This window comes from Haliotis rufescens, unplaced genomic scaffold, assembly GCF_023055435.1.
Source record: "Haliotis rufescens isolate VD_foot unplaced genomic scaffold, xgHalRufe1.0.p SCAF_5, whole genome shotgun sequence".
Lineage (NCBI taxonomy): Eukaryota > Metazoa > Mollusca > Gastropoda > Lepetellida > Haliotidae > Haliotis > Haliotis rufescens.
Window position 1 is genome coordinate 15,182,052 of NW_025964223.1, and position 10,310 is coordinate 15,192,361.

Consider the following 10,310-nt stretch of genomic DNA (forward strand, 5'->3'; position numbering starts at 1 on the left):
TGAACAATCCTAATTAGCACCGCTTCCGATTGATCAATGGACCCAAGACTTATTTATTCGTGTATAATACGCACTCGTGTGTTACATGCACCCTTAATTGTGGGGGATTAAATTCTGGAAAAATATATCTGTCGTATATAAACAGTTCAGGCCGTCAGCATAAACCATGAAATTTAGCTTTCAAGTCTGTTCTTTCCACCAAAATAATAGTCTGAAAAGAGACCCCTATATCTAATTTTGAGAGCGCCCTGGGCGCTTATTTCGTCAAATACGGTAATACCGCCCCAGTAGAATAGGTCTTCAGCAACCCATGCTTGCCGTAAAAGGCGACTATGCTTGTCGTAAGAGGCCACGAACGGGATCGGGTGGTCAGGCTCGCTGACTTGGTTGATACATGTCTTCGGTCCCAATTGCGTGGATCGATGTTCATGATGTCAATCACTGGATTGTCTGATCAAGACTCGATTATTTACAGACCGCCGTCATATAGCTGGAATATTGCTGAGTACGGCTTTAAACAACAAACAAACAAAGTAATAGAATCAAAATTATATTCATCAAGTAATATTGATACATGTTGGTTATATATATACATTAAAACCGAACAAACACGAGTGGTCAACAGTTTGGTGCAGTTGATGGAAAGGTGTTCAGATACTAAGAAAAGCAAGTCTTTAACTATTTGATACTTAGTACTTATATGTGATATCACATGAAAGCAACGGCATAAACAAATAGCTCTACTATCCCAATACTACCATCACAAATCTTTGGTTGTCACTGCTAAAAATGTCTACTACAGTAGTACAGTCGTTCAGTCGTCACGACTATAATCAACACTGCAAACTTGAGGCCCCAAACACAACTATGATTAATCACCATTGAATAACCATTTCTTGTTTGTTTCATTTTAGCAAGCAATATGGGTCTATACTTTCTTTTGCCGGGCAGTTTACTATTTCTTGTGGAGACATTACACAACATACAAACTTGAACGTGTTGGACATGTTCTGTATGTATATAAGGCCAATTAGCTGGTTCGGCGGGTTCGCGCACAAGACGTCGACCTTTGGTAATACAAGGGTCGGCTAAGGGAAAAAAGGTGTACTTCGTGTACATCGCTCGATTTGGGGATTAGGAAAGACAATAGGATTACGATGTGTTTTCCTAACATGTTAATCCGGATCATACGGCTGGAACCAAAGACAGGACAGTCAATTATTTATTTTACATGTACATTTGATCAATTCTTTATTTTCACTTTACAATATAGAATGGAAAGGAATGACATTGACAGGCATATTATTTATTAAGAATATTTAATTTGTAAAGTTTCAAATCCAATTAAAGTTACGTTTTCATTTCAAATAAAAATTAAATTTCAAATCAAATTAAATGTTATGAAATCTGATAGGAATATACTTTTGTCTTAATGATGCGTAAAACCGCTTCATTTGCCATAGGTGAGGGACAACGCGACACGACATTCGATACTTGACTTTCTGTCGAGTGATTTGAAACAATCCGTGATCACATGATGTTATTACACATCATGAAATAAAACTGTATGTATATTCAACAGTGGTGCAAGGTTTGATGTATGTTGATTTACGGATTATTTGTCCCGAGTGTATTAATTTCCGAGCCTTGGCGAGGATCTGTCAACATTAATTCACTAGGGGCAAACCGTACGTAATTCTTCATATTTGCCATAGTCTGTTTTGGAGTAAAGGTAGAAAAATGTTGGGTTCCTGGTCTTAAGAAGATCATCAACTCGGTCGAACTATAGTTTCACATAAAACGTCTGTGACGTTATGAACAATGGCTGTTGTCATTTAGATCTATAACTATTTGAAACAATGTGGTTTGTTTTTGTTGTTGTTTGTTTGTTGTTTATCATGTTTTATCATGACGGTCTGTAAATAATCGAGCCTGGACCTGGCAATCCAGTGACTGACATCATGAGCATTGATCTACGCAATGGGATACGATGACATGCATCAACAAGGTCAGCAAATCCGACCACCCGATACCGTTAGTCGCACGGGTTGCTGAAGACCAACTCTCACTCGTATCTTCACGGGGATTCAAAATGTTGCCATGGGCCGCTTGAAAACAATAGAAGAAATGGCGTCAACTTGCCAATCAACATTTACCAAAAAATACCATACTCAGAGAGAAACAGTGAAAATATTTACACAAGCATGTATGCCATACTGATTTTACGAAACGAGTGTCAGATTTTTTGTATTTCCCGAGCGAATTACGTACAAACAGTTTGACACACACGCCCTTTCTAGTGTGACGTCATTCCGACCTTACGTCACAATAAGATTCGAATGACGTCAAAAATGCCGTGGGGATGACGAAACAATACACTGGTGCGCGTGAAGTGATATTTGCACTATAGTGAATATACGCTTTTTATTAACTTTGTTATTTCTAACCCTGTAGGTAATAAAAACCAACACAAGTCGTGACGTCACCATGATAATGGGACTGGATTTGCTTCTTGCGTCACAGTTGCTCCATTGTGGGTTACCACCCTGAAAGTCCACTGTCAGGCACAAACTAGATCTAATGTATCAGAGACATGTAGTCTTGATAACTTGTCAACTTGTAATAACAAAGTAGTTACATGTGTATAACTATAGGTATTGACGGTATTGAACGAGCTGACACCCTGGACACACCTCGATCTCCGTCCTCGTGGTGTACACGCTCCGAACACCCCGCTAGTTACACTAGTAACTAGTAACTCCGAGGTGCGACGTACCCGGGCTAATGCATGGTCTTGTGAACTTGCAATCAGCAAACCTCGCCCCTTTCCGTAAGAAATGGTCGATTCTGTTCAGAGTGGTCAACTTGTACAAGTACATGCGCAACCAGAGGGGTTAACACTTGGACCCTGTAAGCTAGGGCTGGGACGAGTATAAATTTACTAGCCGGGTACCCGAGTTACCCGTCCCAGCCCTACTGTAAGGGCAAACCCATTTCACTCGACAAATATCTCTTTATTCTGATAATTAACAAAACGCCACATCAATATCCATGTTGCAAACAGAAAACAAGTCACATAAACGTCGTTACCTAACTCCGAAAGCACTCAAAATACCAATTTGTCAACTAATAACTAAGTGTCATAAGTAATGTTTAATATCATATCCTCTTATAACAGTCGATTAACGAAAACAGAGACCATAAAATAGATTTTATCGTCTCTGGCGAAAACAAATAATTTGTGCTGTTATTCAATCCCGTTTCGCTATCAAATCCACAATTTTGCTTCCCCAACCACGTGGAAAGTTTGTACACAAGGTAGGTTACTTAATTATGTAAAGTAATGCTACTGATATCTAGCATGACTAGCGTCTGTAAACAATACTTGTCGTACTATTTCATAACGACTTTTCTTTTCTTGCGTAATTAGTATACAGAGTGGTGCAATCTAACTGTATTGTCTATATTTACGGGGACACTGGTGAACATTGAAAGTTGAGTGTTGATATGTTATTTCATATCAAATGACATAAGGGTGAGATTTTATTTATCATCCAACAATCATTCTTCCAACTTTTTCACTTTGTAGACAGTAATTAGCAGTGTCTTCTGTGTAAAAAGTACTGCTAACAGCTTCAGTAGCAGAGACATTGGTGATGTCATTTGATTGCGACGTCATGGTAACCAGTGACATCACAATGGTCTGCAAAGCATTGTGATGCAATTTCATTGCAGCGATATATCTACCGTGTCGCTTGATCTCATCCAAGCGATATCTCCTGTGGGAGCCAGTTTTGGATGATAAATAATGTTTTGCCTCAACCAGCTGTATACAAGATCCGGGTTAGAAATGATCCTCAGCAACCCATGGTCACCAATGCGACAAACGGGATTGAGGTATCAGGCTCGTTGACTCGGTTGATGGATATCATCGTTTCCCAATTGCGTAGATCGATGCTCATGCTATCTATCACTGCATTGTCTGGTCCAAACTAGATTTTTTACAGACGGCTGTCATATAGTGTAGCGTTAAGCAACAAACAAGCAAACCTACTGACTGTAAGTTCATGCGGAGCCTCCTCAGGGAAATCATGTTCTCGTTTGTTTCCTCCAGCTTATGTTTACGTTTCGTTGTGTTGCTATGTTGTTTAGGACTTTGGGTAACAATAGCAAGATACAACTGTGTCTTATGAATAAATGGTTAACCGACTGCTTACATCAGACAAGATGATAGACCACATTTGTTCATAGTGAGTGAGTTTGGTTTTATGCCGCTATTAACAACATTCCAGCAGTATCACGGCGGGGACACCAGAAATGGGCTTCACACATTGTGCCCATGTAGGGAATCGAACCCAGGCTCTTGGTGTGATGAGCAAACATCTTAACCACTAGGCTACCCCACCGCCCCAAATGTGTTCATAACCATATGCGACTTTCAATCCATGAGTAAAACAGACCGATAGACACAATACGTTCAGCAATGTTTGAATTCTCCCATTGACTTAAGACTGCCTCTATTGTCTTGTTGATAGAAAGTTTGTGATGCTAACCATGTATGCGTCATACCAATCGACGTTAAAAGTTGGTATTTGTTGTTACCCTACCTGGCACTCAGCATTAAGGGGATGAAACAAGAAATGGTTGGCTCGGAGTATACCTTATTTGAATGGGGTATCCATGTCAATATATCTCAGTGGTACCTCAGTGGGCTAGTCCTATGAAACCAGAATTAGTCCAGACGAGTACAAACGGGGGCACACACACACACGCATGCACGCACGCATGCACACACACACACCACCACACACACACCTATATAAAGGCAATAATGTTTAAAGTGATGTTTAACGTCTCCTCAATTGACTTAAAATTATTTCATTGTGGTAAACTTATTTTATTTGAGAATATATGTACAGATTCTGACATGCAGAGATTCATTTTCAAACTTTTCACATCATTTTGATAATATGCTGGAAACATATTATACCATAGAGTCCAGCTTGGTGTTGAAAGTGAATCAGGCACTTCCTTCACTGTTCGTTTACTGTTCTTATATGAGCAGTGCCGTAAATCACCAAGAATTTGTACCCTACCAGGTATTTTTTTTAACATTTTGTTAACTGATCTTTACTGAAAACCCTAATTATGTAAATGCAGCAGGGATAACATGGTGTTGTGATGAGGAAAAGAATCTCCATAATGCAATGAAAAATTTGATCATGTAAATTAGTTTTAATACGCTGAAGTAACGTGGGATTCTATTGGAAATCTAAAGGTTGACAAATTCATTTTGCTGTATGTGTTATTGGGATGTTATAACAAAAGTTGTAAGCTGGATATTACAATTACCAATGTGTTAGGCAATATCAGGCAGAACCATAGAGGACATTGACAACGGACGCTTTGGACATACTGTAGGAATATATAGATCTTGTGTAAGCCAGAAGGTTACATGTCGGACAAGTCATGGGGGTTCAGGGGCATAGTCAGGTCCCGTGGTAATGGGTCCTCAGTACCCAATCTTTCAACATCTTTTTCTTTTTCTTTCAAACATCTTTTTCTTTCCAACCACCAATTGCGTGGATCGATGCAAATGAAGTCAGACCCGTGAAGATTCCGGGGTAGAATAGGTCTTCAGCAAACCATGCTTGCCGTAAAAGGCGACTAACGGGATCGGGTGGTCAGGCTTGCTGACTTGATTGATGCATGTCATCGATCCCAATTGCGTGGATCGATGCTCATGATATCACTGGATTGTCTGGTTCAGACTCGATTATTTACAGACCGCCGTCATATAGCTGGAATATTGCTGAGTGCGGCTTTAAACAACAAACCACCACCAACCACCACATGATGTCAATTACTGGATTGTCTGGTCCAGACTCGATTATTTACAGACCGCTGTCATATAGCTGGAATATAGCGGAGTGTGGCGTTAAACAACAAACCAAACCCAAATCTTTCTAACCTTGTAAACATGGTAAAATCAGGACCTTATCGTGACAATGTGATAGCGTGTCTTTATGCTCAAACAGCTTTGATTGTTGCACTTGTAAGTGTAGTCAAGATCTAAGTTTATTTTTCATATTTATGAAGCAGTTATATTGCTGGCTTCAACCATCTCACGCTCAATTAGGCTATTATGTTGGGCAAAATTGAACGTGACAAAAGCATTTCCAGGATTGTTTCACAATTCATATGCATATTATTGGGATTTTCTTCAGGTGCTGATACAACCTCGCATGAGGATAGGCAATGAAGGCTTAGAATGTGAGAGTTTGGTGATATAAGTATATTGTCAGACCAAGCAGAAGCGATGAGTGACTCGGATGACGACCCTCCCCAGTTGTCCGCGGCCGCCATGGCTGCTCTACAGGAGTTCTACACGGAGCAGGCAGACGAAGACAGGAAGTTGAAGGAGGCACAGACTGGGAAGCTTGAGGACTTCACCCCACAGGAGAACTGGGTAGGCAGGGTACTTCACCCCACAGAAGAACTGGGTAGGCAGGGTACTTCACCCCACAGAAGAACTGGGTAGGCAGGGTACTTCACCCCAGAGGAGAACTGGGTAGGCAGGGTACTTCACCCCACAGGAGAACTGGGTAGGCAGGGTACTTCACCCCAGAGGAGAACTGGGTAGGCAGGGTACTTCCTCCCACAGGAGAACTGGGTAGGCAGGGTACTTCACACTACAGGAGAACTGGGTAGGCAGGGTACTTCACCCCACAGAAGAACTGGGTAGGCAGGGTACTTCACCCCACAGGAGAACTGGGTAGGCAGGGTACTTCACCCCACAGGAGGAAATGGGTAGGCAGGGTACTTCACCCCACAGGAGAACTGGGTAGGCAGGGTACTTCACACTACAGGAGAACTGGGTAGGCAGGGTACTTCACCCCACAGAAGAACTGGGTAGGCAGGGTACTTCACCCCACAGGAGAACTGGGTAGGCAGGGTACTTCACCCCACAGAAGAACTGGGTAGGCAGGGTACTTCACCCCACAGGAGAACTGGGTAGGCAGGGTACTTCACCCCACAGAAGAACTGGGTAGGCAGGGTACTTCACCACACAGGAGAACTGGGTAGGCAGGGTACTTCACCCCACAGGAGAACTGGGTAGGCAGGGTACTTCACACTACAGGAGAACTGGGTAGGCAGGGTACTTCACCCCACAGGAGAACTGGGTAGGATGGGGTAATGTATTGAATATATGAGTATGTTAAGAGTGACGTAAGTCTGACTGTAACATGGGAGTGCAGGAGGAGCTCCAGGCAACAGATACATGACAGCTGTTACCTGGCTGTCTTAGTAGGTTTAGTGTTGAGTTCAGTATGTTGTTTTTTTGTCTCCGTAGCAACTGAGTCAGTTCTGGTACGATGAGGCTACTGCCACCAGACTGGCGGACGAGGCGCTGCGTGTTGTGGGCAGCACAGGGAGGTAAGTCAGGGTCAGCAACAGTAGTGAGAGGCTCCGTCAGTTGTACGGAGATGGTGTGATGATGGGTTCTAATCAATTATTGAGCAGTTATAAAACTCAGTGATTAACAAGAATCTCTCTGCCTACTATTAAACATGGTGTCAGACCATTTTAATAAGAAGAAGAAATAATCCCAGAGTCAGACAACCTGATCCTCTCTAGTCGGCTCTTTCAGGAAGATCCAGGTTAGAATATGTCTTAAGCAACCTTTGCTTGTTGTAAGAGGCGACTGATGGGATCAGGTGGTTAGACTGATTAGGCTGATTTAGTTGATGCATGTCATCAATTGCATAAATTGATGCTCATTATTTCAGTGACTGGATTGTCTGATCCAGACTGGCTTATTTACAGCCCATCATCATATAGCTGGAATATTGCTGAGTGAGGCGTTAAACAACAAACAAACACCTTATTTTAATGTTGGGTCCCCAATGGAAGCTAACCAGGGTCTGAAAGCATGATCAAGAAGCCACCGGGGTGTGATGACACATAATCAGTCAAGTCTCAGAGCCATGTTATTCCATATTATGTTACGGTTACGACAAAGATAGGTTCCTGGGGACCAATTCTACCCCGGAACCCCCACAGGCTGACAATTACTCCGTGTCCTGTCCTGACTGTTTCCTCGTCTCCCCTTCTAGGATCGCCTGTGTGAGCTCCCCGACGCTGTACAGGAAACTGAGGGACGTGAAGCCAGACAACTGCACCGTCAAGTGTTTGGAGTTTGATGACCGCTTCCAGGTGTATGGAGAGGACTTTCAGTTTTATGATTATCGGGAACCATTGAAACTGCCAGCAGACTGGAAGAACAGTTTTGACATTGTGGTTGTGGATCCGCCATTTTTGAATGAGGAGTGTCTGTGTAAGACTGCAATCACTGTCCGATTCCTGGCCAAGGACAAGATTATTCTCTGTACAGGTGAGTATGTGCACTATAGTCTCCAGGATCTAGGAGTGATTTTTGGCAAATGTTTTTCCACTCTTGAAATGAGTGAGTGAGTATGGTTTTACGCCGCTTTTAGCAATATTCCAGCAATATCTAGGCGGGGGACACCAGAAATTGGCTTCACACATTGTACCCATGTCGGGAATCGACCCCGGGTCTTTGGCGTGACAAGCGAACGCTTAAACCACTAGGCTACACGACTGCCCCCCACTCTTGAAATGTATATTTTACTTTGGATGATACTTGTTAACTACCTCACTTGGCTGACCAGTTCAGGGTTAAGACACCATGACAGGGCTTTTGGTCCACTGCTCATGTCAGAATGGGGATTTATGTAACAGAATTAGAACTTGAAGGAAACAGGTGACAGTGGGATAATATAGGGGGATCATTTGCAGTGATTTGCAGGCACCAAGATGATGTGTGTATTTTTAGGCACTGTGAATTGTGTGTTTGCAGGCACTGATAATTTGTTTATCTGCAGACACTGAGACGATGTATTTGCAGGCACTGATGATTTGTGTGTTTACAGGTGCTGTAATGGAGGAGGTGGTGAAAAAGCTGCTAAATCTGAAGGTGTGTGTCTTCCAACCAAGACATTCCAATGCTCTGCAGAACGAGTTCCGCTGTTTCACCAACTACGACAGCGAGCTGCTTGACAAGTCATGATGAAGAGGCTGCTGAGTGAGAGAGAGAGAGTGAGTGAGTGTATCCCCACCAGTAATGTCATCCAACCCAGACCAGTGCATTGGTGAATGTTGCTTAACGCTGCCCTCAGCAACATCACGGCAGCATGAAACTACTCCACCAAGGCAAACCAGTGACTGAAATCATCAGCACTGATCACCTCCATCAGGATACGATGGCCAACAATAAGCGCAGTCATCGAGTCTGACCACCTGATGGGGATACAAGCTCCGACTACTGGGTACCTATCCTACCCAGAATCCCCATGGGGAGACAAACATGGGATACTGGGCACAAATTCTACCCAAGTATCCCAATGGGGAGACAAACCTGGGCGACTGGGCACAAATTCTTCCCGAGAATCTCCACAGCAACAGATAAGACACACCAGTGTCCAGTGGCATGAGCAATGGTTGACATTGGTGAGAATTGGTGACACACAGCCAACTGTTAAGTAACAAGTCTGCAGGAAATGTTTTGTCGGCTGATACACTAAAAGTAATTTTTGAATGAGATGTAGCAGGTGTAACATGTGTGGTATGTATGCTGTGTACAGTGGAAGTAAATTGTTTCCAATCTTGCCTGTTCTTTGAGTTATCTCTATCAGATGGTGTCTTCATCCACCCATTCTCAGGACACACACACAAAATGGATGAAGATATTCTCTAAATCTGCAGAAATATCCTACTTAATGTAATGATTCCCCGAGCTGAGAATTTGCTGCCACATATATTTCTAAAATCATGAAGTGTTGACACATCAAAGGGATATCAAATATTCATTAATTATACTTCCATGTCAGAATTACGAGAACTGATTGGTCTAGTTACTGTTTATAAAATACTATATATCCCGCCTGCAAGGGAAATACATTTCTGAGAGGGAGAATAAATCCCTTATACCCTACCATGAAGAAAACAGGCTGCACGTAGATTTCTCAGCAGTAGAATAAATCCCTTATACCCCACATTACGAAGCAAAAAGCCTCACTCTTTGCGTGCACACCTTGTGGTATAAAACTAACGCAGGACGATCCACGTACCTCTCGTGATCCTGCTACAATTTATGGTGTCTCCTTTGTAGCCTGGGAATACTGTGGACATGACACATTATTGAGGTGTCAACTCAATTTGTCATCCCTTCTAAACGGTTTGTTTACACTGTAACTCAAGAATGATGTACATCATTTAAATGATACATG

The 10,310-nt window shown here is 42.5% G+C and overlaps 1 protein-coding gene across 4 annotated transcripts; it reads left to right on the forward strand.

Annotated features, from left to right (window-relative positions):
- The first annotated feature begins 3,211 nt into the window (after positions 1 to 3,211).
- On the forward strand, positions 3,212 to 9,689 carry LOC124113252 (EEF1A lysine methyltransferase 1-like). 4 transcript variants are annotated; one of them, XM_048384216.1, is made up of 5 exons: positions 3,212 to 3,318; positions 6,306 to 6,469; positions 7,355 to 7,437; positions 8,118 to 8,395; positions 8,955 to 9,689. In XM_048384216.1, exons 2-5 carry the CDS (start codon positions 6,320 to 6,322, stop codon positions 9,089 to 9,091), a joined length of 648 nt encoding a protein of 215 aa, XP_048240173.1. In that variant the 5' UTR covers positions 3,212 to 3,318; positions 6,306 to 6,319; the 3' UTR covers positions 9,092 to 9,689. The 4 variants fall into 4 exon arrangements, with proteins under 4 accessions (XP_048240173.1, XP_046329496.2, XP_048240174.1 ...); XM_046473540.2 differs by having other exon boundaries at positions 3,292 to 3,318; positions 6,228 to 6,469; XM_048384217.1 differs by lacking the exon at positions 3,212 to 3,318 and adding an exon at positions 3,333 to 3,535.
- Positions 9,690 to 10,310: the final 621 nt, after the last annotated feature.

What these genes read in the sequence shown, in the direction of transcription:
- LOC124113252 (XM_048384216.1), top strand. Translation starts at nt 6,320, where the DNA reads ATGAGTGACTCGGATGACGACCCTCCCCAGTTGTCCGCGGCCGCCATG. An exon ending in TCACCCCACAGGAGAACTGG is followed by an intron (nt 6,470 to 7,354) that starts GTAGGCAGGGTA and finishes TTGTCTCCGTAG; the next exon opens with CAACTGAGTCAGTTCTGGTA. An exon ending in GTTGTGGGCAGCACAGGGAG is followed by an intron (nt 7,438 to 8,117) that starts GTAAGTCAGGGT and finishes CTCCCCTTCTAG; the next exon opens with GATCGCCTGTGTGAGCTCCC.